The sequence below is a fragment of the Centropristis striata genome, chromosome 15 (genome assembly GCF_030273125.1).
Source record: "Centropristis striata isolate RG_2023a ecotype Rhode Island chromosome 15, C.striata_1.0, whole genome shotgun sequence".
Lineage (NCBI taxonomy): Eukaryota > Metazoa > Chordata > Actinopteri > Perciformes > Serranidae > Centropristis > Centropristis striata.
The window spans coordinates 32,702,766-32,730,128 of record NC_081531.1 but is presented as its reverse complement, the minus strand read 5'-3'; the positions used below and the strand labels follow the sequence as shown (position 1 = coordinate 32,730,128).

General features: G+C 35.6%; 1 protein-coding gene across 1 annotated transcript; it reads right to left on the bottom strand.

The window, feature by feature from the left end:
* Positions 1 to 6,281: 6,281 nt before the first annotated feature.
* Positions 6,282 to 19,236, bottom strand: LOC131986310 (transmembrane protein 47-like). The gene is made up of 3 exons (XM_059351199.1): positions 18,905 to 19,236; positions 12,757 to 12,897; positions 6,282 to 7,208 (listed from the first exon to the last, which is right to left on the bottom strand). Exons 1-3 carry the CDS (start codon positions 19,119 to 19,121, stop codon positions 7,027 to 7,029), a joined length of 540 nt encoding a protein of 179 aa, XP_059207182.1. The 5' UTR covers positions 19,122 to 19,236; the 3' UTR covers positions 6,282 to 7,026.
* Between the last annotated feature and the right edge of the window lie 8,127 nt (positions 19,237 to 27,363).

Here is a 27,363-nt window from a genome sequence, read left to right as displayed (position 1 = left end):
TCATTGACATCTACAAGGTCGTTCATGCAGCTGACAGCTTCCCACAGCAGGTCGCCCTGTTCACACCATGTGCATATGTGTGTTAATAAATAGTTATGTCTGTCTTTTTTAATTCATTTAGCTCAGTGGTGACAAGATGTAGTCCATATATGATTATTCAGCAAAGAATATATGATAAAAACTGTAATAAAGACACATTCACACTGATATTTCTCTCTTATGTGTCATGATTGAATGGAGACTTCTTAGATTGTTTAGTGTCTTATCCACCCTCACTGCATGACAAAACATAGACAATAATAATAAGATTATCAATGATATGCAGCTCACTGAATGATATGTTTAGAATATGTTATGCAAGTGATTTAACTGCTGTATTTAGAACTGATTTTCCATGCACAATGTTTAATACAGTTGCAGGATGTGGGTTTAACAGGACCCAGGAGACTGCAGGGCAGCATAAGTGTGATAGTGGAGGAGAAGTTATTCAACTTTTGTCAGGTTAATATGTAATTTTGGTGGAGCCAGGCTTGATAGAGGATTGGTTGGAGGGTAATGTATAGCCCAGGTGTTACTTTTCACTCCATTTATCTGCCTCACAAGTCTGCAGAGGACGTGCACAGTCTGCTGAGGAGGAGCTGGACAACTTCAGGTTTGCTTTTATTGTCGGATATGTTGGATTTTTTTTTACTACATCTCTGCATTATCTCATCACTAAAACCATAACTTTCCTCCACAGACACAGATGTCAGAGCCCATGATCGTCTCTGTCCCCTGGGCTCAGTAACTGGAATCTGTCCCTGCAGACTGAAAGAGTGCAGGGCCTGGCTGGTTACTGCACCCAGGGACCAGGCTATTCTCCAAACACCACATTATCTACAGTTCACTGCTTTGAGATTTATACGGATGTGACAGTGTGTTTTTTGTCCAAACAGCTGGTGTGAAGAATTGTTCTTGCTCTGATTAGAGCTTCCTGTGCTGACATCCAGTAGGAGCAGTGCTAAACGCTGTGGTCATGTCCAAAGTATTCAGAGATGAGAGCATGGAGCAGCAGCTGCAGATATGCATAACTAGTCTTAGAATTATTCATTATTTTTATTTTTTTTTACAATGCATTTATTAAAGGGACAGTTCATATTATTTTTTATTTGATTGTTTCAGTGTGAGTTGCAGAGTAGTGTTCAGACGTCTGCCTTCTCTTGACTATGATGGGACTATATAGCACTTTGCAAAAAAAACCCCTCAAAAATGAACTTAAAAACCTCAACAGTAATGTATTTTTCTTTTTTGCAGATATGACCAAGATAATAATAAAGAAAGTAATATATATAATAAAAGTAAATAAATAAATAAAAGTAATATATATATAAATAAAAGTTATATATATATATATATATATATATATATATATATATATATATATATAACTTTTTCTCAACTCAGTGTAAACAGGTGAATGTAACTTGTAGCTATTGATAAATCAGCAATATTTGATTGGTGTTTCAGGTCAGTCTGACTGGAGTTTGGTGCTTTCTTACTTTGTATTGGAGCCATCTTAAAATTGACATGAAGCCATATTTGAATGCAGTTGTTGAGCTTGTTTTCCTGCTTACTTAAGCAAAAACAAAAAAAAAACAAAAAAAAACAATCATTTAAAACTTATATTTTTTATGTTTATTTTTTGTCTCTCTGTTTCATTTACCTGTTTATTCCCATGAAGCTCAGCGAAAGATTCAAGATAAATACCTCTAAAGCAACTTTTCATACTTTTTGATGTCTGAGAAAACACAGGTTCATTATCAGGTTTGACCAGCAGGTGGAGGACAGTGTTGGAGTTATTAGGGTGGGGTGGTCTGACATGGGGCTCATGATGGAGGCAGAGGCAAGTAAACAGAAAAAAGATCACAGAGGAAATACGTAAAGGGTTGTTAGATTTACCTCCTTGAACAATGACTTTGGGGAAACATGATGTTTTAGTGTATATTCCTCTTTACTGTGCAGCAACATGTACAAAAAGAAACAAACTGGGAGTAATGTAGACCTGCTGCAATTTTGACCTTTACAAAACTAGTGGGTGTCTAATTTAACCTGTCTCCTATTAAAGAAAAACATTATTTTACTTCTTCCAAAGATTTGTATAACTTTATACTTCTACTTCACTCCATTTAGCTGCAGGCTTTAGTTAGTTTTCAGGTCGAGATTTAACATGAAAAACATGATACATTTAAAACAATGAGCCTTTGTTCTTTTTAATTAAATCTCATAGCAGTATATTAAGTTGTTAAACTGAGCCCATTTTTTTTCACTAAATGAAAGCGGCTTACATAAATGCATCAATAATAATCCAATGATATATTTAGAATGCATATAAGAATCTGAGTGGGGCCATTCTGCATAACAAGTACTTTTACTTTTGATACTTTTAAGTACATTTTGATGATACTTTTGTGCTTAAGTAAGTTTTGAATGCAGGACTTTTACTTGTAGTGGAGTAATTTCAAAGTGTTGTATTAGTACTTCTACTGAAGTAAGGGATCTGAATACTTTTTCTACCACTGCCTGCCACGTGTTTCGTATTTTCTTTTGTTCATTTCATTAAACATACAGTACAGGCCAAAAGTTTGGACACACACCTTCTCATTCAATGCATTTTTCTTTATTTTCATGACAATTTACATTGTAGATTCTCACTGAAGGCATCAAAACTATGAATGAACACACATGGAATTATGTACTTAACAAAAAAAGTGTGAAATAACTGAAAACATGTCTTGTATTTTAGATTCCTCAAAGTAACCACCCTTTGCTTACTAGAATATAAGACATGTTTTCAGTTATTTCACACTTTTTTTTGTTAAGTACATAATTCCACCAATGTGTTCATTAATAGTTTTGATGAATCTACAATGTCAATAGTCATGAAAATAAAGGAAACGCATTGAATGAGAAGCTGTGTCCAAACTTTTGGCCTGTACTGTACACGTTTTTTATCCTTTAGTCAATGTTCCACTTGATCAAAGTGTTGCCTCACTGTCAAAACATTTCCCACTTTGTGTTCACTACGAATGTTTAACTACTGCTTTACATGTGTGTGTGTGTGGGGAGAAAGGAGTAACACATCTGTGTCATGCTTCAGAAACTGAATGACGTGTGCCCTCTCTGCCAGCATGTCCTGTCACCTTTAACACGTGAGTCACATTTGAAAGATTCCCGAGAGGTCACTGCTATTATAAGACAACCAGCGTCTGACCTGCCACCTCAGCCGCTCCACACACAGCATTACACTGTTTACAGGAGCAAAGTATCAGGTTTACATGCACTGGCGGTTCTACACAGGGGCCTACAGGGGCCACTGCCCCTTTGAAGAAGCCCTTGGCCCCTGCTGGGGCCCCTGTGTCAAATTAATAATAAAATGATCAATTTATAACCATGAATGACGGAACAATTCTTACCTATTTTTTCTTCAAACAATATCTCATTGTACACAAACGCAGTGGTGGGAAAAGTATTCAGATCCCTTACTTAAGTAAAAGTACTGATACAACACTGTGAAATTACCCCACTACAAGTAAAAGTCCTGCATTCAAAACTTACTGAAGTAAAAGTACAGAAGTATCAGCATCAAAATGTACTTAAAGTATCAAAAGTAAAAGTACTCATTATGCAGAATGGACCCACTCAGATTGTTTCATATATTCTAAAAATATATTGTTGGGTTATTATTTTTGATGTTTGATTTCATGTACGGACCGCTTTAATTTTCCCAAGGTAGGGCTCATTTTAACAACTTAATATACTCTTATGATGTTCAATTTAAAACATGTTAACATGTTAGCAAACATTTCATATTAATTATGTTTTTATGTTAAATCTTGAACTGAAAAGTAACTAAAGCTGTCAGCTAAATGTAGTGGAGTAAAAAGTACAATATTTGCCTCAAAATGTAGTGAAGTCGAAGTATAAAGTAACATAAAATGGAAATACTGAAGTAAAGTACAAATATCTCAAAATTGTACTTAAGTACAGTACTTGAGTAAATGTACTTAGTTACATTCCACCACTGCACAAACGGAACCCAAAATGTGTACATTGTGTAGTTAAATAAAAGCAATAAAAGCAATAAAAGCGTGTGTATATTAAAAAAAAAAAAAGATAATTCTGACTGTACTGCACTTTCAAAAAACAAAAAAAAAAGTAATTGTGCACAAAGATGAGAAATATCATTGTTGTACAAAAATAACTGTTCTTGTTGGTAAGTCTCATTTTTTTATTTAATGTATTTGTATCTTCCAAATATACTTAATAATATACTTTTTAAATATGGTAAAATAAAGGTTTTAAATGCTTAAATATCATCTTTGCAGTTTTTAAATATGCCCCTCTGATTAAACACTGGCCCCTCCTTAGAACCGCCACTGTTGACATGGATATTTTTTCCTTTGAAGCTGGTGATTCAGCTGTAAATATTGTCCACAGCCGGGGAGTTTTCACACTGCTGCAGCTGAGTAAATTGTTTATTTGCAGACGTTCCCTTTCCAGCGATTCTTTAACCAGATGCTGCAGTTTGAACTCTTGGGGGTAAAGACGGCGTGTACGTGGAAACTTCACACCAGGCTGCTCAGGTGTGGCACCACCTTCTGTTTAACACCCAGGGAAACAATAGAGATCTGTTTAAACCTGCCTGCAGCTATAAACAGTGCAGAAAAGAAAGTTTCACAATAAATCAATGGGTCCCAAACAGAAAAACTTGAATACAATACCTTTATCACAGCATTTCATTCATTTTTTCTTTAAAGTTTTGATTTATTATTTAAGATTTAAACTTAAAAAATATCTCACAGGATAAAGGCAAAGTGAAGACTTCAACACAAGATAATATTATAGAGCCTTCCCTTTTAGTAAAACAGCATCACAAAGAAGAAAAAACATAGAATTTGTCAGAAAAATATGTATTATTGTTTTAAAAAAAAAATTACATCCAAAAATGGTTTAAAAGTTCTCATAAATTGCAGCAAATTGCTCGTTTTACAGAAACTTCCTGCAGATTTTGCATTCCATATTTGGGTAAATTTGAGTTAACCAGTAGGTTTTTTTTTTGCAGTGTTATACATTAAATAAAATAAAAATATCCATAAAATATGTCACTTAGTAGGGAGTTGTCAGTGTACCCAACGATTGAACAAGAAGTAAAAAGGTCGGGAACCGCTGCAATAAATGGTATCTGTAATTTGAATTGAAGCGTGCACATTTGTGAATAATGTGGCAATGTTGTAAATATGTTCAAGATAACTACATGAAATAAACACATCATCTCCAAGGCAGTCCCAAAGATTAACCACAAAATGTGTCTTGAGGTTTGCATTGAAATCTTTTATGTTGCTCATTATGTTTCAAGTAGTGCATCATATTTACACACAGCTGCAAGTTATCAACACTACATACTACTAACTTAAAGATATCACCATGAAACTTCCCCAGTTTGTTATTTACATTAAGACAATATTTTTTTGCATCACAAGTTTTCTGAAATGTAATGTTTATATATGCAATAAAGGTGTTAACCCATTAAATATGTGCTAATTTGCATATATTTCCAGGACATAAATGTAAAAGTTGGATAAAACAATTTTTTTACAGAAGGAAATTGAAATCTCTCCTTTCATCATTTAATAAATCAGGAAAAAATGTGTCAAAAGTTGTTTAAAAAAAACAATTTTTTATCATTTTTAGGAACAAAACTTTCTATAAATCAGGGTGTGAGTGATATATAGATAAACCCCTCTGTAAAAACCTTCAAAATATAGTTAGTAGGAATAAAACTGGTACATTTGGTGTCTGTAGGTGGAGCTGAAGTTGAGATTTATGGCTCAGAGCATGAGAAAAAAAATTTAAAGATTTGATATATTCTTAAAGGAAATGACTATTTGAAGACAAAATATTGAATCTAATTCACAGCACCAACAATATAGAACATGTAAAACACATGCTGTTGTGCAGGCGAGTGGTTAGCTAACTGACGAACACTGCAATAGAAATCTGTCTTTTAGTGAATTTCGGAGAAATCTACAGGTGCAAATGGATCAAATATAGAAAAATATACACCTAAATGTTTGTTTTGGATGTTTTCTTTCCACCATTCTGAAAGAAGACATGTTATGGGCCCCAAAAAAAATAAAGAACTGTTTCTGTGTATATGTCTTGTCTGGGTAAACTTCAGTTTGTGAAGCTGCAGAATATGGTGTCGCAGTACTGAAAACAACATAAACTCACACTCCTAATACTCCCAAAACTACAACTGTTTATTCTCCTTCATGTAGAAATACTTTGTACACATTTACATTTTTTCATTCGAGACAAACTAGTGTGAGTTTGCAAACAAACTATAAACACTGGAGAGCTCTAGCATATATCGAAGCAGTCTAATGTACACTTAATATCAGAAGGCTTAGCGTTAGATATGTTTCAGCCAGAACACACGGAGGGGGAACTTCAATATTTATAAAGTGTATGCCCTAAATACATTAACAACATGCTTGTCCTTGTGAAATGCTACAAAAAGATTTATAAAACAAAATAAAGGAAATGTGGAGATACGTCAATCCTGTAAAATGTTCAGTCACTGCACATTCAGGTCTGCCCCGCCGCTCTAACAATAGATGTCCAGGTCAACGTGCGGTGGAAACATCCAGCATCAGGGGCATGTGCCTGTCCAGAAAGCTCTTTAGCTTTGCCACCTCATCCCTGATACCGGCAGGGCTGAGGGACCCGCTGGCTGCATGGGAGGAGCAGGGGGCGGGGGTCCTATTCACACAGCCCTGGCCTAAATTAGGCCTCACAACCTGTCTAAAAATAACAGAGAGAGCAAGACAGCAAGAGGAAGAGAGAGGCGGGCCTGTGCTCACATACACATGAACCGTGTGCAGAAAAGTAGCACACCTCCTGAATGGGAATCCTGTGTGTGTGTGTGTGTGTGTGTGTGTGTGTGTGTGTGTGTTTCCAGTGGGGGGAGGGGTTTAAAAAAAGGTCTCAGTACATGGCATCCTCGTACACATCCGTGCGCAGGCAGAAGAGGATCCCTCCGCCCAGCATGAAGATGGTGGCTCCCCAGCCGAGCCCGTAGCCCCAGTTGAACTCGTGATAGGTCTGCAGAACCGTTCCGTCGATGAACTTGATCGGGTAGAGGACCAGAGCGCAGGCCTGCAGAACCACTAGAACCAGAGCAGAGTCAAACATGAGATTTTACTGAGAAAAAGAATCCATTCCTGCTACCAACACAACGAGACAACACCCATTAAGTAATACTAACAGCCTTTTAGCCTTTGAGAGAGAGAGAGAGAGATAGATAGATAGATAGATAGATAGAGAGATAGAGAGATAGATAGAGAGATAGAGAGATAGAGAGATCATTTTGAGCCTCTAAAGCTTTCTTTTGTCTCGGAAATTATGTGTATCTTTGTGGTTGTTTTGCCACTTTTCATAGTCACTCTCAGACACTTTTGTGTCTCTTTCACATTTTTTTGTGGTCATTTTGAGTCTCTGTAGTTTCTTTTTGTCTCTTTGAGGTCATTTTGTGGTTGATTTGTCACACATAGTTGCTCTTGGCATCTACTTGTAGTTGTAGTAGTCTCTTTGTAGTGTTTTTGTGTCTCTTTTATGTTTCTTTGTGGTCATTTTGAGTCGCTCCCTGGCTGGCACGTGTCTCTTTGAGTGTGATTTTATAGGTGCCTGTTCGGCTCCTTACACTTTGGGCCTCTGTGTCTGGATAATCTATATATGACTACTATCACTATGACTGGTGCCACCAGCATTAGGTCTATAAGAGAAAGGCTTGCAGGTTTATTCCTACTGATGTGTTATTGCACTTGTGTCCTCTCTAAAATGTTCAGAATTTTGTTTCCCTCCTCTATTTCTTCCTTTCATGTCTGTATTTTACTCTTTACCTGTGAAATGGCAAAGTCTCCTTTTCTTCTTTCTCACTTCTTATTTTTTTTTTTACCCACTCTGATCTGTTGAAGAATAATCCTTCTGTTTATCTGTTCTACATATGTTTTGACTCTCCTCTTTTCACACCTGGACAACCACTAAGTTCTTTGATTTCAGCACTTGCATTTAATCCATGAAAATACATCGTTCAAGTAGAAAAATATATGACATTAATGTCCTTTCTCGAGTAAAAACAGATCAGACAGCTGACGCACTGCTGTAAAGGCAGAAATGTGACTGCGGCTGCTTCTAAAAAGCGGCTGAAGGATAAAGGAGACTAGGAAGGTGCTGGAGTAACTGAAGGAAAGCAGAATGGTTACATAAAGTGATAATCTTCCAGAAGTCAGTGTATCTGCTGCTTCAGATGATCTCGTCAGAATGAGCCTCTAAAGATTTTCCTTGACAGGAATAATAATGGAAAATTGGGGTGAAATCAGGGGCATGTGGATGAAAACAGGAATGTCAAAAACAGACTTATATAACTTGAATCTTGAACTATTTACATTTAGTGTGACGCCTCAATACCAAACCTTTATTACTTTACTGCAGCTCTAAATATATGGGCTCAAACACTAAGCAGAGCCATTTAATTACATAAGAAACTGTATAGATAGATAGATAGATAGATAGATAGATAGATAGATAGATAGATGGATAGATGGATAGATGGATAGATGGATAGATGGATAGATGGATGGATAGATGGATAGATGGATAGATGGATGGATGGATGGATGGATGGATGGATGGATGGATGGATGGATGGATAGATAGATAGATAGATAGATAGATAGATAGATAGATAGATAGATAGATAGATAGATAGATAGATAGATAGATTTGAGGAGTACATTTATTGACATTTTACTCTTGATTCCTGTGATGCCAATAAAACAAATATTGACTATAAATAAATAGTAAAATAGATTTAACATATAAGCATATAAGTTTAAGGTGAAATTAAGTATAATAAGATGTGTTTTTGTCTAAAAAGCATTTCTACTCCTTCTCCAGTGTAAGATCTTCATAAAAAGAGGAAAACATCAAGAGAAACAGTCTTTCTCTGATTCTCCTCCTCGTGGGTTTCTCGCTCTTTTGAAGTGGCCTGTTTTTTTCCCTCAGGCGGTGACTGACTTGAACAGCACATTGTGGCCTGCGCGTTTCCTTTATTGTGACAAATGTGGAATAATTTTCAAACAATCGCGATTATTCTTCTGACCTTGCCATCGCTGAAGGAAAATGACTTTAATGCCTCCATCATTGTGAATCATTTCCCTTTAAATCATTCAGGACTACCACTCGCCTCTAAATGCGTCACTGCGGGGGAAAAGTGCATGTGTGTGATCAAAGGCGTACTGTGGTCGGCGCTCACGCCCGCTACCTCGGCTCCCTTCAGTGCATGCTAGGTGACTCTTGAGGAAGAGACTTTGTGCGACTACGACTCCGCCTTTCCTTCCTACAGGACGGAGCAGCGGGGCGTGCAGGAGGGGCGACGGCAGCTCAAGAATGCAGCGGTGTTGATGGAGCCCAGACTGAGCTCGTAGCCCGCTGAGGTCATATTTCTGGACAGAAAATAAATACCACACAGCCACGGTGCTGCCAAGGGGCATTTAACAGAGTCCACCCCTCTGCTGCTGCTGCAGCGCTGCTGAGGACTGTGTGCCTGTGAGGAGACCTTATTCTCGTAAGGCTCTTAAAGCAATTATACACAGGAAAGGATAACACTGCCTTCCCACGCTTTGCAGTAAATGGCTAACAGTCAACGGCACTGCCATTAAGCCAACTGCACACACTGGTCCTTTGTGACTGATGGTTTCAGAGAGAGAACAAGACAGAAATCCCTTATATTTCCTTTTCAAAGTTGGATTAACCCTTTGGAATCTTGGGCTAATTTGTCAGTTTCTGTATCCTTTTCATTCTGGGTTAGATACATACAAAAATGTTTACCATGGCATGTTGGTATCATTTTTTTTTGACACAACCTCACATCTATGACCTGATAATTATTGTTTTACTTTGACTTACTAAAACACATTTTGGAATTGTTTACCTTAAAAAAAAAGAAAAGATCATGCTCAATGAAGAATTTTCAATGTTCAAATGTGAACACAGGTTGCAAATATAACATATCTGAGATAATAATATCTAGTTATATATTATATAATATCTATACTAAATATATCTGATCTTTACTCAGCCTGTCATCATCAAACACAAAATGGCAACAAGTTTAAAGCCAGAACTTCAGAGGGAAGCTGACGCCAGTTCTCCACGTTGCATTATTTTTATGTCGGGATCATAGACTGTATGAAATGTCATGAAGAAGTCATGAAGAAGTCATGTGTTATGATCACTCGGCCGACAGAATTATACATTACTGTCTAAATGCTTGTTCCAGCCATTCAGTCTAACCTATGAAAAGAGCCAAACCAATGCATCAAATAGAAAATACTAACTGTGTTGAGCATAGACTGTATAAGAGGACGGAGCCAGCGACGCTTTGTCACCATCAACTTTGGGCCTTGACGTGTTTATGAGACGCACCATTGACCGTAACGTCAATCTGTCACATGTTCATATTAGACGCCTGGAGTAAGTGACGTAATATAAATAGTTTGAAATCTGGGCAAGGTGGGTCAAACAAACCCTGGACTTCAACACAGGATCCATGTGGAACCAAGAGTCAGTGATGCTTTTTACAAGTTACCTGTGTAACTGCGTCTATTATTGAATTTGTTCATATTTAACCCCAATCCTGTTCTTTTACCTAAGTATAAGTGGTTTAATCCAGCTATTCTCAACCTTGGGGTCCCGACCCCAAAGATGATTTCTGGGGGTCGCCAAATCATTTTGGAAGTCAGCTCTGTCTCCACTGTGATAAAGTGTTCACGTGTTTTAGTCTTTTTAGTCATTTAGTCCAAAAATCTTTTTGGTCATTTATTGAGATTTCAGTCCTTTTCTTTTTTTTGTCATTTTGTGACTTTTTTTTGTCATTTTGTGTCATTTTTTTAGTCATTTTGTGTCTTTTTTTGGTGATTTTGTGTCTTTTTTTTGGAAATTTTGTGTCTTTTTTGGTCATTTTGTGTCTTTTTTGGTCATTTTGTGTCTTCTTTTTTTTTTTTTTTACCATTTTGTGGTCAGTTTGTGTCTTTTTTAGTCATTTTGTGTCTTTTTTTGGTCATTTTGTTTCTTTTTTGGGCCATTTTGTGTCTTTTTTCGGTCAGTTTGTGTCTTTTTTAGTCATTTTGTGTCTTTTTTTGGTGGTGTTTCGATTGTTATTTTTCGACACACCATGGGTTTGAAATAGTTAGTACACAACACAAATACACATTCTTGCCAAGAGTTAAATGAGTAGATTGACACCAGTCTTGCATGTGTGTGTGTGTGGTATTAATATTCTCTTCTACAGAAACTTTTACCAAGAAAGCAAATAAGAAAACAGTTTGCCAAAATGTCCGACTATTCCTTTACATTTAGTCCACAGAAACTGCAGAAGGAATGATATTTGTGATGCATGACAGGAAGTCTGTTTCTTATATAACCCAGTTTTGTTTTTCATAACTGGAACTGGACATAAACTGAGTAGCGGTAAGTGGTTAGTGTTGCATCACTGTTGTTAAAGTAAAGTAAGCACAGACAATGACTCAGTTATAACACGGCCTGCTTAGTGTATGGAACAATGTGTCTTGACTGCTTTGGTTTTAATTAAATGTTTCATAAATAGATCCTCTCTCACCAGTGTCAAAATGTGGCTTCACCCAGAGGACCTTCACAGAGAGCATGCAGGCAGCGCTGGGTGAGGAGTCTGTGGTGGGGTTTTTTTTTTCTTCAGTGACTTCACTTCGTTGGTAAGTCTGCAAATTCTGCGGCTGCTTTTTCTTGGCTCATGATCCAGCAGCTCCCCAGACTCCACACCACAGAAAGAATGAGCTCAACCAACAAGCCTCATTCAGCTGCTTCTTTCCTTCTGCACCCTTCTATTTAACGTGGAACAAGAAAACTCTATATGGAAATTGTTGTGGTCGCGGTGAACGTATATACACTACTGGTCAAAAGTTTTAGAACACACCAACTTTTCCAGAATTTAATTTAAAATTATGCCTCAGTGTACTCTGAAATGAATGCACATTTGCAACATTTAAAATTCTTGATTGAGCATGATAATGTTTTGAAAGTAAAAAAAAGATTCAAAATCACATTTTATGTTGGACTAAAGGACTAAAAAAAGACACAAAATGACAAAAAAAAAAGACACAAAATGACCAAAAAAGACACAAAAAGACACAAAATGACAAAAAAAGACACCAAAAGACACAAAATGACTAAAAAAAACACACAAAATGACCAAAAAAAGACACAAAATGACTTACAAAGACATGAAAAGAATTCAAAAATGGACAAAATAGCCCAAGACTCCATAGAGTTAAGTTGTTAACCCATTTCTTGTTCCCTGAAAAAGGCCTACTTGTATAATTCTGAAATGTACATTATTTTCCAGTTTTGGTTAACCTTACCTTTTTTTATTTACCTCTGGCAGTTCACCACTTACCTTTGTACCCTTTCAAGCTGTTCATTTGACTTGAACTGCTTGAATTTCAATAAAAAACTGGAAAAATTGGGGTGTTCTAAAACTTTTGACCGGTAGTGTATGTATAAATGTGCCGTCTTTCTGTTTCCAAATGTGCATGGAACATTGGATAAACATGCATACAGGACACAATAGTACAAATGATTTGAGAACTTTTTCATGGGAAATCAATAGAAAAGACGAACCTGCAGTGAAAAGGAACACAGCCACGGTGCGGTAGTGCCGTCTCTGCGTCCCCCGGCAAAGGGAAATCAGGGCCACCAGGAAGGCGATCAGAGTTGCCACAGCACCGGCAACCAGCAGCACCAGGGTGGCAATCTGCCAATCTGCAGGACGAGACGCACGCAGGTTAGAGTGCGGCAACAAAAGCTTGATTCACAGGATGCCACTGTTGAATTGAAGCGCTGTGTTGACAAACACAAAACAAGAGCTAATCCCACAGAGTGAAGTGAGTGAAGCAGAATGGACTCAGGCGTGTAGAGAGACAGGAACCTGGTTCGTCACTCAGCCGTCACAGATTAAACATAAAATGTACGTTGTTAAACGTAATTATATGAGATGCAAGTTAAGAGGGTTAACACTTCATTACCAGCTTGTAATTTGTAGATACATATACTGAAACCATAGCTGTTTCATTGGAAATACTGTCAATATTTTCATATTCCATGTAGACAAAGTCGACCAAAAATACAATTTGCTATGTTGTTGCACTTTACTTGAAGTTATCCTTGTTTTTACTTTAGTAGGAATGGTACGATACAACTTTTTCAGGTCGATACAGATATGGTAACCTTAAATATCTGCTGAAACCAATCAGATACCATCAACTAACTCTCTCTACAGCAGGTGGCCCAAAGTTTAGCGAAGCATCTATGTAATAGTTTAAGACTTATGGATCAGATTGGATTTTTTTCTTACGATATCTGATCCAGTGATTTTGGCCAATATCGGCCCGATACGGATACTGAATATGGGATTGGCGCATCCCTACTTTTACTCTCTAAAACTTTGATATTTTCTGATTTCTTGGATTTTTCCGAAGATTTCGAAATTTTCTGAAGTAGTTGCTCATCTATCTCCATCAAGGGGCAACCTCCGACTTCTGGCTTCCAAAAAAAAAAGATGGCAACTGCCAAAATGCCTAAATGCAGGTTTATAAAACAAGGTAAGACAACAAAGACCACGTCTCAAACACATCCCACTTCTTCACACAGAGGCTACTTGAGCATAGCCGATTCATTTCCCCCTAATTCTGTTCTCACAACCCTCCCCTCCAATCCTCGTTTTCTTTTACCTCTCTGTTCTTTCTCTGTTTGATTACAGATTAAAAAGGAACCACTGGGAACACGATCCGGATCAGTGCATGAAAAGACAGATCCCCCACTCAGATTCTCGACTTCCCTGGTTCCCTTCTGTCTCTTCACCGAATCGTAATCACTCTCTACCATGGACCAACGTCTCCCATCATCCCTTCATCGCCTCATCTTCCAATCGACCAAAATTTCAAATGAAGCTTCAGAAAGGTCGTACACAAACCAGTGGGTGATTCCTTTTATACAGTCTGTGATTCCTCCTGATTTTTACATGAAAATAAACATACTTTTGTCTATTTTGGTTCAATTCTGAGTGCTGATTAATCATCACTGTGGCGTCACATCTGATCCAGCGTGTTCCACACTGTGACATCACCTCGGAGTCGTGGCTGTCAGCCTTTCCATGTCGGTTCAGCCATGGTGGCCTTTCAAACAGCACATTTATTCAGTTTATTCCAAACAAACTCCTGGTGGAAAAGTTAAACTCGTGGCTTCTCCTGCGTCAAAAGATTATTTTCCTCGGAAAGACCTACACAACGCTAGGTTGTTAAAGCGCCGCGTTTCAGAAGCTTAAAACTCTCTATTCAGTCTGAGGACAGAAATGTATTCAGAAAAATGTTTTTCATTTTTTCGATTGCTGCCTGCATTGTGCATTCCCTCTTTGATGTCCCACTTGTCGGTGTCAGGAGAGCCTAACCTCAGAGGGCTCAGAAGGAGAATTTGCATGTGATGAACAATCTTCGCTGTGTGTGTGTGTGTGTGTTTGTGTGTGTGTCTCTCTCTCTCTCTCTCTCTCTCTCTCTCTCTCTCTCTCTCTCTTTCTCTCACAGCTCCTGATTTAATTGTCTTCAGGATGGCAGAAAGGACACATCTGAACTTGATTTGATTCAGCCTACAGGAAAAATGTTTTGCCTCACATCTTTGGTCCATTATGAGGTTATAAATCTGGTTTTGTCTAAAAAAAAACAAAAATCAAACACCTTCTCTTCAAAGAATATTAAACACTCACATCACAAGCATATTCTTCTATTGCTCGAAACTGCAACACTGTTTTCATCTGCATTATTCCAGTCGCCTGCAATTTATAATGCATTGAGTCACCTCCGGCCGATGAGCAAACTCCAAAGATAGAGTTGAAATTGAAGAATCTTGGGATAGGTATGAGAATGTGTGCATAATAAATCTACTTTGCCTTTTGGTGAACTGCCCCTTTAACCCCAACACGCCCCTCCACTGTTGCTTTAATGAGCTGTGCAGACACTCAAAGCAACCAGCACGCCTCCTTTTCACCCCGACACATTCCACAGCAGCAGAGATCGCTCCTTCACCCCGAAGATGTGCTCCCCTCCTCGCTGGGCATGTTTACATCACTCTGGCCTCTTAAAATTGGGTTAAAATCCAAAGTATTTGGCATAGTTTTGGCAATTAATAAGGACTAAGCTACAGGATATTTATTAAATGTACAAAAATAAATTATTTTTTTGGAAATTAACTAATATTTTACAGGGTTTTTCTAGTTTTTTTCTCCATTAAGTGCAAATGCAAAAAAACAACCACTTTCATTTCATATATTAATAATTAAATGGAAGTTGAAATCTTTTTTTTTACAGTATTATCCAAGTGCTTAATGGAATTGAATGAAACATTACAATGAACTATATGTTATCAATAAATAAATAAATAAATAAATAAAAATACATATTATATTGCCGAATGTTAATTTAAAGCAACTTTCTGTTTTCTTCCAGTAAAACTTAAAATTTAATGGGGAAAAACATGTAAAAATTAATCATAAAAAAAACAGTAAAAAGTTAAACACTTATCATCAAATAACAGTAAACAATTGTAAGTTATTTTACAGATAACAGGATGACTATATACAGTAAATATCTGTATTTTAATCTGTAAAATAACTAATTTTTATTATCCATATTTTTTTTAAAAATCTGTAAAATAATTTACGATTGTTTACTGTTATTTACGATTGTTTACTGTTATTTATACTGTTATTTGAGTGCTTTAAGACTTTTAAGATTTTTTTTTGTTGTTGTTTGTTAGTTTTTACATTTTTTGTTGTTTATGGCCTGGAAGTTAGGGATCGCCCATTCGAAACCCAAGGACAAGGACTGAAGTGCTCTTGAGCAAGGCACCTAACCCCTCACACTGCTCCTGAGCATGGTGTGTTCACTGGTGTGTAGGAAAGGATGGGTTAAATGCAGAGTTTGAATTTCCCCATTGTGGGACTAATAAGTATTTAGTCTTTTTATTGCTACTTCAACAGTCAGCCGTGTGTTTAATCCAGAGTAACCTACTGTTCCAGCCATCAGCCAAATGCTGCTAAATCTGCTACATTTAATGATTTCCTCCCGAGGTGGGGAAAGGAAACAGGGCTGGAGACATAAACTCTGGTCATGTGGCTTCTCTGGTGGGTCCAGGTCTGCTGAGGGGGGTGACGGGGAAGAAGATGCCGATGTCGCCTCTTCAAACCCACTCAGAGCCTTCTGGGGGTTGGAGAGGCTTAACTCTTTGTGTGCTGAAGTTTCTACATGCATGTGTTCAGCTTTATGTTATTTCTTATCCTAAACACAGAAACTGGCATTAAATAAAACAATGTAAAAGTGTTAATTAAACTCATAAAGAATGTATGATTTATGACTTACTAGGGGTGTTAACCCCCAGGTTTCATCACAATAGGATAAAGCTTGTAGCAGACAGATAATAATAAACTATAATAAACAAGTAATACAGATATAAATTACTTGTATAAATGCAGATCCCACTGTTCTCACTGCAAAAAAAGTTACTTTTTTACTCAGGTTTGATGCATATGATGGTGTCTTCTTTATACATTAATAATTTTCCTAAAATTAGATTTAAAAAATCTTACTACATCACCTTAGTTACAGTATTGCACTGTTTTGCAATATATAGAATACTGTATCATGATGCATATTGTATCCTCATATGCTGATACAGACCAAAAATTATTATTTAAAAATGAAATCAAAAATAAAAATATTTGTTATGCAGAATGGACCCACTCAGATTGTTTCATATATTCCAAATATATTGTCAGATTATTTGTATTTATGCTTTATGTAAGCAGTGTTTTAATTTTGTAAAGATAGCAGTGTTTTTATGTTAACTCTCAACCTTAAACATAACTAAAGCTGACAGCTAAATGCAGTGTTGTAAAAAGTACAATATTTGTCTGAAAATGTAGTGAAGTAGAAGTATAAAGTTACATAAAATGGAAATACTCAAAATAATATCCAAGTACAATACTTGCGTAAATGTACTTAGTTACGTTCCACCACTGAAACACAGTGATAATAGAACAAACAGATTAAAACAACAACAACAGCAACAACTGATGCTTCCTGGTGGATAAGTGGAGGCTTGCAGGCGGAGCGGAGCATCACAATGTGTTTGACACACGTCACTGCTCTGGTATGAACAGAGGACATTTATCAGCAGCAGAAGAAGAAAACCCTGAATGCCTCAGCTGCTGCTGTCTCTGCTGCTGTTTGTTCTTCTGCTACTGTTTCTGCTGCTGCTGTTTCTTCTTCTTCTTCTTCTGCTGCTGTTGCTGCTGTTGCTGCTGCTGCACAGGCAAAAACAAGCCAACCAAAACAAACTCTCCCTGGGAGACGGTGGCCAGAGCTGCCAGACTGTTCTTACAGTTCAACAAACATTCCTCTTTGTTTTTGTCAAACATAGGATGTGCAGCCTTTGTGTATAGCTCTAATAACAGACCCTGAAAAAGCCTGCTGATGACATGCTGCTTTAAAACCATACAGAGTTACTACACATGTCATAATTACTAACGTGTTGCACATTGTATATGACACTACTTCTTCTACTTTTACACATCATACTTTATATAAATATCTTTTGTATACTTTCTTTATCATATATGTTTTTCAACGCTTTTATACTATACTGTGTATATATTTGCATATATACACTTTTTATCTATTTATTTATTGTTCATATTACAGCATGCAACAACCTATTATCATTAATGTGCAATTTCTGCAATACAGGAAAAATACTACATGCATTATCAATAATAACGTTCAATAACAGCCATGTTAAGTATTTTATGTATATTTATGCATGTGAATAAAGTCTTATTTAATTATACTTATTTTTAAGATGCAAATTTGCTTGCAGTCTTTGTAAATCCTACATCTGTTTTGTTTGTTGTTTGGAAATTTACAAAATAGAACAAAAAAACCCAGAAATGATCATACAACAAAAGTAATATTTACAGAAAATGAAAAGCATAAAGGAAAGAAAATAATAACTAAAACAAAATATATGTTTAATCAGCAAACCATCGATAACTATAATATAATATATATACTATCTACTAATATACTATCAATATACTGGAAACTTTACATATGTCAAAATTAAGTATTTTATGTATAATGTTTATAATAATGTATGTATAATTGTGTATGTATATAAAGTCTTATTTGTTTTATATGAAAATGTACTTTTATATTCATTGTAACCAGTGGTGGAGTAAATTTACTCAAGTACTTTGTGAGGTACTTGTACTATACTTGAGTATTTCCACATATGTAATATGTAATATTATTTTTATACTTACACTTCACTACATTTTTAGGCAAATATTATACTTTTCAGGTCAAGATTTAACATGAAAAACATGATCAATCTAAAGTGATTGGACTTTAAAAAAAATATATATATTATTAAACCTCATAACAGTATATTAAGTAGTTAAAACACGCCCTATCTTTGCTGCTTACATAAATGCATCAATAATAATAATCCAATAATCTATTTGGAATATATTAAACAATCTGAGTGGGCCATTCTGCATAAGTGCTTTTACTTTTGGTACTTTTACTTACACTGCAGCCTACAAAATTAGAGTTTTCTCTCCATAAATACTTTTAAAATACTACAACCATAGCATTTTCACAATGCCTGGTGATTCTCTCTCCAACAAATAACACAAAGGACAGAAAGCTTTGATTCCTACCAGTTGTGAGGGTGGAGTAGCAGCTCCACCGAGCCTCCTCGGTCGGATGCCGTGCCTCGGACTGGGAGCAGGACTCCCACAGAGACAGGGAGAAATGCTCCGCGGTGACCCAGGCTGGGCTGAGCAGAGCCACCACGTCCAAACACAGCGCCAGGAAGACGCACAGCAGCGCGATGAGCTTGAAGGGCCGGAACACGTACACCTCGTTCACAGACATCTTCTCACAACCGGAGACACGCAGCCGCCGCAGGTCCGTCACAGGGGGAATGAGCTCGCTGGAGGTCCGCGTGCGTCTTCTCCCACCATAGCCTTCACTGCTCTGTGTGTGTGTGTGTGTGTGTGTCCAGCTGGAAAAGTTTAAAGGGAGACTTCCGTTTGGATCGGGTTTTCAAAATAATTTAACTTTTACTGGTCCACGTAACAAATACCTTCTATTATTCAAATATTTTTATTGGCTTTTTATGCTGAAAACACATACAACACAATCAACAAGACCGCAAACAGCAGTCACAAAATATATGGAAAATAAAGCCACAACAATAACATAAACATATACGTATAAAAAAGAAAATGGATAATAATGATAATAATAACAATAATAAAAACAACAATAACAAAACAAAAATAAATAAATAATAAAAAATAAAGAGTAGCCTACAAATTCTATTTTCTAGTCATGGTTCATCACGTTTTTTTTTCCACTTTGCAACTGTGTTTTGAAAAGTGCTATGCAAATATGTATTATATTACTATTGATATTAATGGTTGTGGTATTATGTTGTTACTTCTGTTTTTTTTTTTTTATTTTGAAGCCAAAATCGTTATTAATAATAATAATAATAATAATAATAATGATAATAATAATAATAATAATAATAATAATAATAATAATTTAAAAATGACTGCAAAAAAATTCTAATTCAAATTCAAAAAAATCAAATTGGCATTTGTAGCTGTCACCTAAAACCACATATTACTTTACATATAGTAATGAAGAACAATAAATCAAAAGAAAAAGAACAGCAATAGTTTCTTAATTAGCTTTTTAATTATATAGAACACAGTTTTACATACAATTAGATACATTTAAACAAAAATCCATCCAAGCATCCCTAGCCTATAACACCATTATAAAGTGTACCAGTGTGCTGAAAATAATTAATTCTAAAAAAAAAAAAAAAAAAAAAAGAGAAAACAGAACAGCAGTTTTAACAAAATGATAATAATGTTAAATTGTTAAATTTGAGATATTTCTTCATGGCTATCCTTTTCCATAACTAGATGGAATAAATTCATATTTTTTAAATTAAAATAAACATATATATATATTTATAACTTGATTATCATACTGACCATTGAATGAATGTTTCAATATACCATACATTTTTAATGGTGTAATAGGATACTTGTGGGATGTCACTAAAAATTATACATTACATTTTTTTTAAACCCAATCCCAAATTGATCATATTTAGTGTTAGCTTATTATATAAGGCTATTGGACACAGTTCTTAACCTTAGATGGACAAGATATCATCCAAGAAGAAAGGCATGTAATAATACAAACAAATTCAATCATTATAGTTTCATATGTTTTTGAGTAGAGTTCAAAATAGCAGTCCTGCTCAACCAGACCTCAAGAGCTGTGCTTTTATTTTGAAAGTCAAGTTAGGAAACCAGACTTGTTTAGGCTCTTTGGAGGCAGCAGCATCTTCACAGAGGAGCAGGAAGTTACAAAGTTGTTCCTAAACACATAAGGTTTGCAAAAGGTCAGAGGATTAAAATGCCGAGAGGAAACATAGGCTACTGATAATATACACTAAATACCTGTATTAAAATATATATATATATATATATATATATATATATATATATATATATATATATATATATATATATATATATATATATATATATATATATCTGTAACTAAAGGTGTTTTTTATTTTATTTTTTTAAACTTTAATATGACAATAAGTGTTTGGCATCATTTGCTGCCAGACTTTATTAAAATGTTTTTGTTTATTATTTCTTAAAAAAAAACTAAAAAAAAAAACGTTTTACATTAAATGTAATCTTTTACGATAAGAAAAGTAAAAATTGCCTTAATTTAACATTCAGCAACAATGTAAGTATCTTGATGTGTATTTGTATTTTACATAGAATCCATTGTAATTAAACATTCAAAACAATTAAGCAATTAAATAATGTTTTAAAAAATATAAAAAATCTTCATCGTGCCACTATATAATTTAACTAATATAATTTACAGATTTAACTTTTATTTAATGTTTAATATCATAGGTTGATATTTGCAATCAAAGTAACTTTAGCATGTAAACATGTAAAATAATACAGTACATTTTTGTAAAATAACTTTTGTGTTAAAAGAAAAACTGAACTATTTATTTAGTGTCATAAAGAAAGAGGGTTGAAATAAACATTGTAATGTTGTAATAGCCCAGCAGATGGCAGACATGTGACATTTTGGATGCTAAAGCCCTCTTAACTACTCTGTAGCACTAATACAGCAGGGCTGTATAATTATTAGTAGCAGATGACATTTTATGGGCTGCAGCAGCAGCAGCAGCAGCAGCGTTTATATGGACAAATTGATCATAAAAGACGTGAATAATCTGGGACCTTGCTGTAAATTGTTGTGACATAATAAGAATAGACATGTCTTTTTGCTTGCTGGTCTTTTCTTTTAATCCTATTTTGATGTCTTCACAAGGCCGGTGTGTGGGCCGAGCTCACAGATATATATATATATATTTATTTTATTTTTTTAACCTCTTTTGGGAAATAACGCTTTGATCCATGCTCAAACATACTTTGAGTTTAATATCTCCTATGAACAGCCACTGAATTCCAAAAACACCTAATAAATCCCCCCCAAATGAAATGACAAGTATAAAATCAGACTAGATTTGACTGTAGTCTAATCTGCAGTCAGTTAATATGTTTTGTGAAATATTTCCATCTCCTGGTGAACTAAATAACTGCAGGTTATGAACTCTAAAGCAGCACTTCACTAGAGGAAATGTCTCAGTCGAAGAATTACTGAGCTAGGAAATTGTACAACTATTGGAGCTTATGGAAACTTTTCACAAGCGGATATTAACTCAGAAAGTATTGAAATATAAAAAGTTCTGGCTGGCCGCCATGCCTGGATTTAATAATAATAATCCTAAAAACACGAGCAAAATTCAACAAATGTGCAGAATCTCATAGAAGGTAGACCAAAAAACAGATTAACTTTTTAATATAGACATAGGTACAAACATATCATGTTATAACCAGAAACCTCCCCAGTTTATACAACTTAGGAAATACAAGCTACAAATAAAGACTATATTGTTATTTCTCCTGTAAAAAGAAAAAAACAGTACAATTTCCATGCATTATCAGACATGAAGGCAGTACCCCAGACAGTGATTTTTATGAAAACAGAATGAATTTTTACTTCAAGCTATTCAGTATGAGTAAATATTGGAGCACAGCATTTGCTCTCAGAACAAAGTACAAACAAAACGTATTGGAGGACTTTGAATTGCACCTCAGCTGCCTTCTTGCCCAGTTTGGTTTAATTCTACCCCTCTCATTTGGAGCCTAGATTAGAGGTTTTCAGTATGTCTGACATAATGAGAGTTTCAGACTAATGCCACCCCTTCTCAGTCCTAATGGTGCTGCCAAGCTGCCAGCAGGGCATCTGAGTAGGGGGAATCTAGCATTAGGCGTATCCATGGACAGAGCGTTGCTCATTTCCTTTAAACGCCCCTCCTCCTCCCCGACAGAACAGGCAGAGCGCTCTGTCATCCTCCTCCAAAAAGCCCCTCATTAGAAAATCTGCCGAGCAGACAAAGCTACTTGAGACGGCACAATGGTGACTCCCCACATGGTGATTTAAAAGAGCATAAAAGGAATCCAGGTCATGTTTTACTTTTTTGGATCCTCTCTCCCAAAATCTGACTTATCCGCTGAGCCACCCACCTACAAACCTTCTGTTTAGCTCCATCCAGTTTTAAACACTCAGGTGATATTATTCAGACTCTAGCATGCCGACATAGGGGCTCACATGGCTGTTTAATTCAGTTTCTCTATGATAAAGAGTGAATAAAGTAATGGGCATTTGAAAAACTGAACACATGATGGTGATTCAGCCTATTTTATGCAGGTTTTATTGTGTCTGAAGAAGAAAAAAGCTTCCTCACAAACTACTCATCACATGACGTCACCCTTTATTGCTCATCACAGTCTTCCTGGAGTGGCTGCAGCTGATTCGGCTCGGGATAAGCCTCTCAAAGTTTTTTTCTTCTCTCCAGGCTATGAATAAGCTTCCATGGCAACTGCCGAGGCCTTGTTTAACGATGCTGTCATTTACTACAGAGGCCCGTCCGGCTCATCTCTTTCTTTACCGTAAAACAAAAACATCACACCATCACGAGTCATGCTGTGGTCAGACTGTGTGAGCAGATGTATTACCTGTAAAAACAACCTCACAGAGCAGGAATATTAACCCTTTATCGGGCAAAGAACTATATTTGGTAACTTCAGGTAATATTTCGAGAAAAGTTGCAAATTTACTAGATTAAAGAGGCAAATCTAAAAGAAAAAAAGTCGCAGATTTAAGAGATTTAAAGTGACAAATCTGTGCAAAAAAAGTTGCAGATTTATGAGGAAAAAAGTGGGAAAAAAGCAACTTTTTTCTCCCAGATTCATCACTTTAAATTTCATAAATCTGCACATTTTTTTCTTGTAGATTTGCCACTTTAATCTCGTAAACTTTTTTCTCAAAATATTATTTTCGTATGTATTTTTTACACATTCTGGCACTATGTAATATCCTCCAATATTCTCTAGAGTTGAAATTAGGAATTTGCAAGTATTTTAATGTGTGCCCTATTAAGGGTTAAGCCATTTATTCATACTTGTATTATGTTGGAGAATTGTGTTCTTCAAAATACTTTATTTGGTCACTGTTTGTCATTTTTCTACATTACATATATACATTTCATCACTATTTGTATATATGTACATTTTTGTTTATTATCAGTGCACTTTTCTTTATCGTATTGCTCAGTTTATTCTGTGTTTAACTGTTAGTAGTTTTTCTATTTAAGTATCTCTTAGTAAAACCCCAGTCAAATTCCTTGTATATTGCACACAAACTAGGCCAATAAACAGATTCTGATTTTGATTAAGATAATTACTTAATTGTAACAAGTTTTCTGCAATGTTATGTTTTAAAATGCAAATGGCTTTGAAAAAGCTAGGTTCACAGAGACAAATACTAGATTTTTTAAAGAAATGTATGTTTTCTTTGAAAGATCGCCAAGAAAACAGTATTTATTTTTTCAGAATTTGAACTTTCTGACAGTCCTTGAACAATTAAAACAACGTTTAGGATAACTAAATCCCGTTAAAAACATTAAATTCTGCTCCTCAGCGACACTGTGAAGTCATGATTGATTCTGCTGAGACAAACGGTCATTTGACAAATATTAACTGAAAATCAGTTTACACAGAGTAGAGAGGAGAGGACAGGAGAGATTGGAAGTAGATGTTGTAAAAACACAAATATGTCTAATATGTGGTATACTGCTCAAAATACACATAGAGGTACAGGACTGATATATTGCAGTGAAATACAAGGCCACAGTGAGTAAAATATCAAAAGAGCAAAAAACGCCCTTGAAGGTTAAATTATCTTTAATAATGCTTAACCAGCAAGTTTTTTGCCCGAGCATTAGATAAGTTGTTTTGTAGCTTAATGAATGACTTCATTTTCACAAAGCAGCCATTAAATGGGCTGATAACAACCTCCTCCACCTGCAGCAGCTACCTGGAACAGGCCACTACTCGCTTTTTCTTATGGGAATGATAAAAACATTAAAAACAGGTAATCTCACTTTCCCCTTATACTGACGGATTAAGACATAACTGCTTGTGTCTAATGTGTCACTAATGACACGTGAACATCAGAGCAGGTGGGGGTTTGCTCAAAGTCACCTTGAAACCTCAACCTGTTCAAATGTTGTCGTGACAGTTGCATTTTTTACTCTTCAGTGAGTCTTTCAAGTCAGTCCAGTTTACAAGTGCATCTCAGAGCAGCTGCGTTTGAAGTGCCTTGCTCAAGGTCATGTTGACAGTCAGTGTTGAGGGAGGTGACAGCGTGTCTCCTTCATTTCCTGCACTCAGATTTTAGCAGCTTGCCAGGGGAGTTAAACTGATGTCTTTCACAGTTTCCACTATGTGTCTACTATCAAGACTACTGCTGCTGCTGCTGCTGCTGTGATGACTCTGCAGAATGCTGAGGTGGATTATCAGAAGGACAGCGATGGATTAAATCGGACTGCTGCGCTGACGGCTTTCTCGCAGCATCATCATCACTGTCTCATCGTTTTCTGATTTTAACTTACGTCAAATTGAAAGAGACAGTAATTAGGGTGATGAACATGCTTAGGTTGCTGTATGTGGCCCCTTATAATCCATTTTAATACTTGATATGTGAATATAGAAAACACTGACCGCTGAAATTCTTCCCATTTGGATACAGAATAGTCAAATATGGGCCTTATTTGTGTCACAATGGCAGATGTATTTATGACTCCAGTGTGTGTACTCTACACTGCAAAAAAAGAAAAGTTGGGTGAACTCAAAATTTCAAGGCAACAAACTTCGATAAAATTTTAAGTTGGACAATTACACTAAATATTTTAAGTTTTGTTTTTGAGTCTGCTCAACTCTGAATTCTGATATTCGTCAACTCAACTGTAAGTTGTACTAACTTACAATTTTACATTGTAATAACTTTTAATCCTTACTTCTGCTAACTTCTGCAATGTGCTGAATTGGCACGATTGTAACGCCGCTATGAAATGTCAGCTAATGTTGCGACCTCAATTTTGAGTTAGCATTGATACGCTAATGGCTACTCTTGTAGCTGTAACAAGCAGCGCCGCTAGCATCAGTTAGCCGCTATCATCAGTTAGCCGCTAGCTTTCGCTAATGACCAAATTTCACCGCTTTCCCGCATTTCACAACAAAGAAATAAGAGTTAGCAGAACTATTGTCCCTTGTTGTGAACCCCAACTTAAAGATATAAGTAACAACAACTCACAAACTTGTTTTTGAGCAGACAACTGGCTTCCTTTGTTGTGCTAACTTACATTATTGCCCTAAATGTCAATCATTTATATTTCCAAGTTTTACCAACTTAAATCACTGTTTTAGGCCAAAAAATACAAGTTGGCTTTTTTGCAGTGTATATGCAAAGCTCTGCTTGGCTTCACAGTCACTCTGCAGTCCCACTGTGCTCCTGGATGTCCACCTGTCTCTCAGTGGCTCACCACTCTGGGCCTGTCTGCCAGCTTGTGGACATCTGTTTACTTCCTCCTCCATCAGTCGTCATGGCTGCAACCGCCCCCGCTGTAGCCACCAGACCCCTCCCCAGCCTGTCCCCTCGCTGGCCGGCGGGCTGGTCTTCTCCACCCCTCTCTCGTGTTTCCCCCCCAGACACCAGCTGTGAACCACTTATGCTTATCCTGCAGTCCACCTAATTCAGCCCTGTCATATTAAACACTCTTTCTGCACTTTACTGTTTCTACAGATACACAAACACCTTAAATAATGCACACTGTAATGTCCATTCAGCCTAAAAAAAAAAAAAGTAATGGTACTTTGTAAAAAAAGTTATAAATACATAAATAAACTATATATATATATATATATATATATATATATATATATATATATATAGTTTATTTATGTATTTTAAATACATAAATAAACTATATATATATATATATATAGTTTATTTATGTATTTTTATTTATTTTTCCAGAAATGTTCTATTATTTTACAATTTTGTCTCTTTCACTTGAATTATATTTTATTACAAATATAATAAAGAAATTATGTAATGGGACAATATAGATTATTTTTAATTTAATTGCTTGATGATATTGAATTTGAATTAAATTACAATTAATTATATGTTAAAAGAAATAAACTACAATGTCATATATATATATATATATATATATATATATATATATATATATATATACTATTATTTTACAATTTTGTCTCTTTCACTTGAATTATATTTTATTACAAATATTAACCATAAATAGAAGTTGAAAATAAATGATGTAATGGGACAATATAGATTATTTTTAATTCAATTTGCTTAATGGTTAATGCTTAATTCGCATTGCTTAATGATATTGAATTTAAATTAAATTACAATTAATTATATGTTAAATACTAAAATATATATATATATATGTAAAATGACGGCAACTTTAATTTTCCAGAAATGTATTGTATTATTTTTTCAGGATTTTTCTTGTTTTTTTCCTACATGTGTGTGAATTGCAAATACTATAAAAAGGTAAATTACCTTTATTACAAATAATTACCATAAAATGGAAGTTGAAAAAAAAAATTTAGCA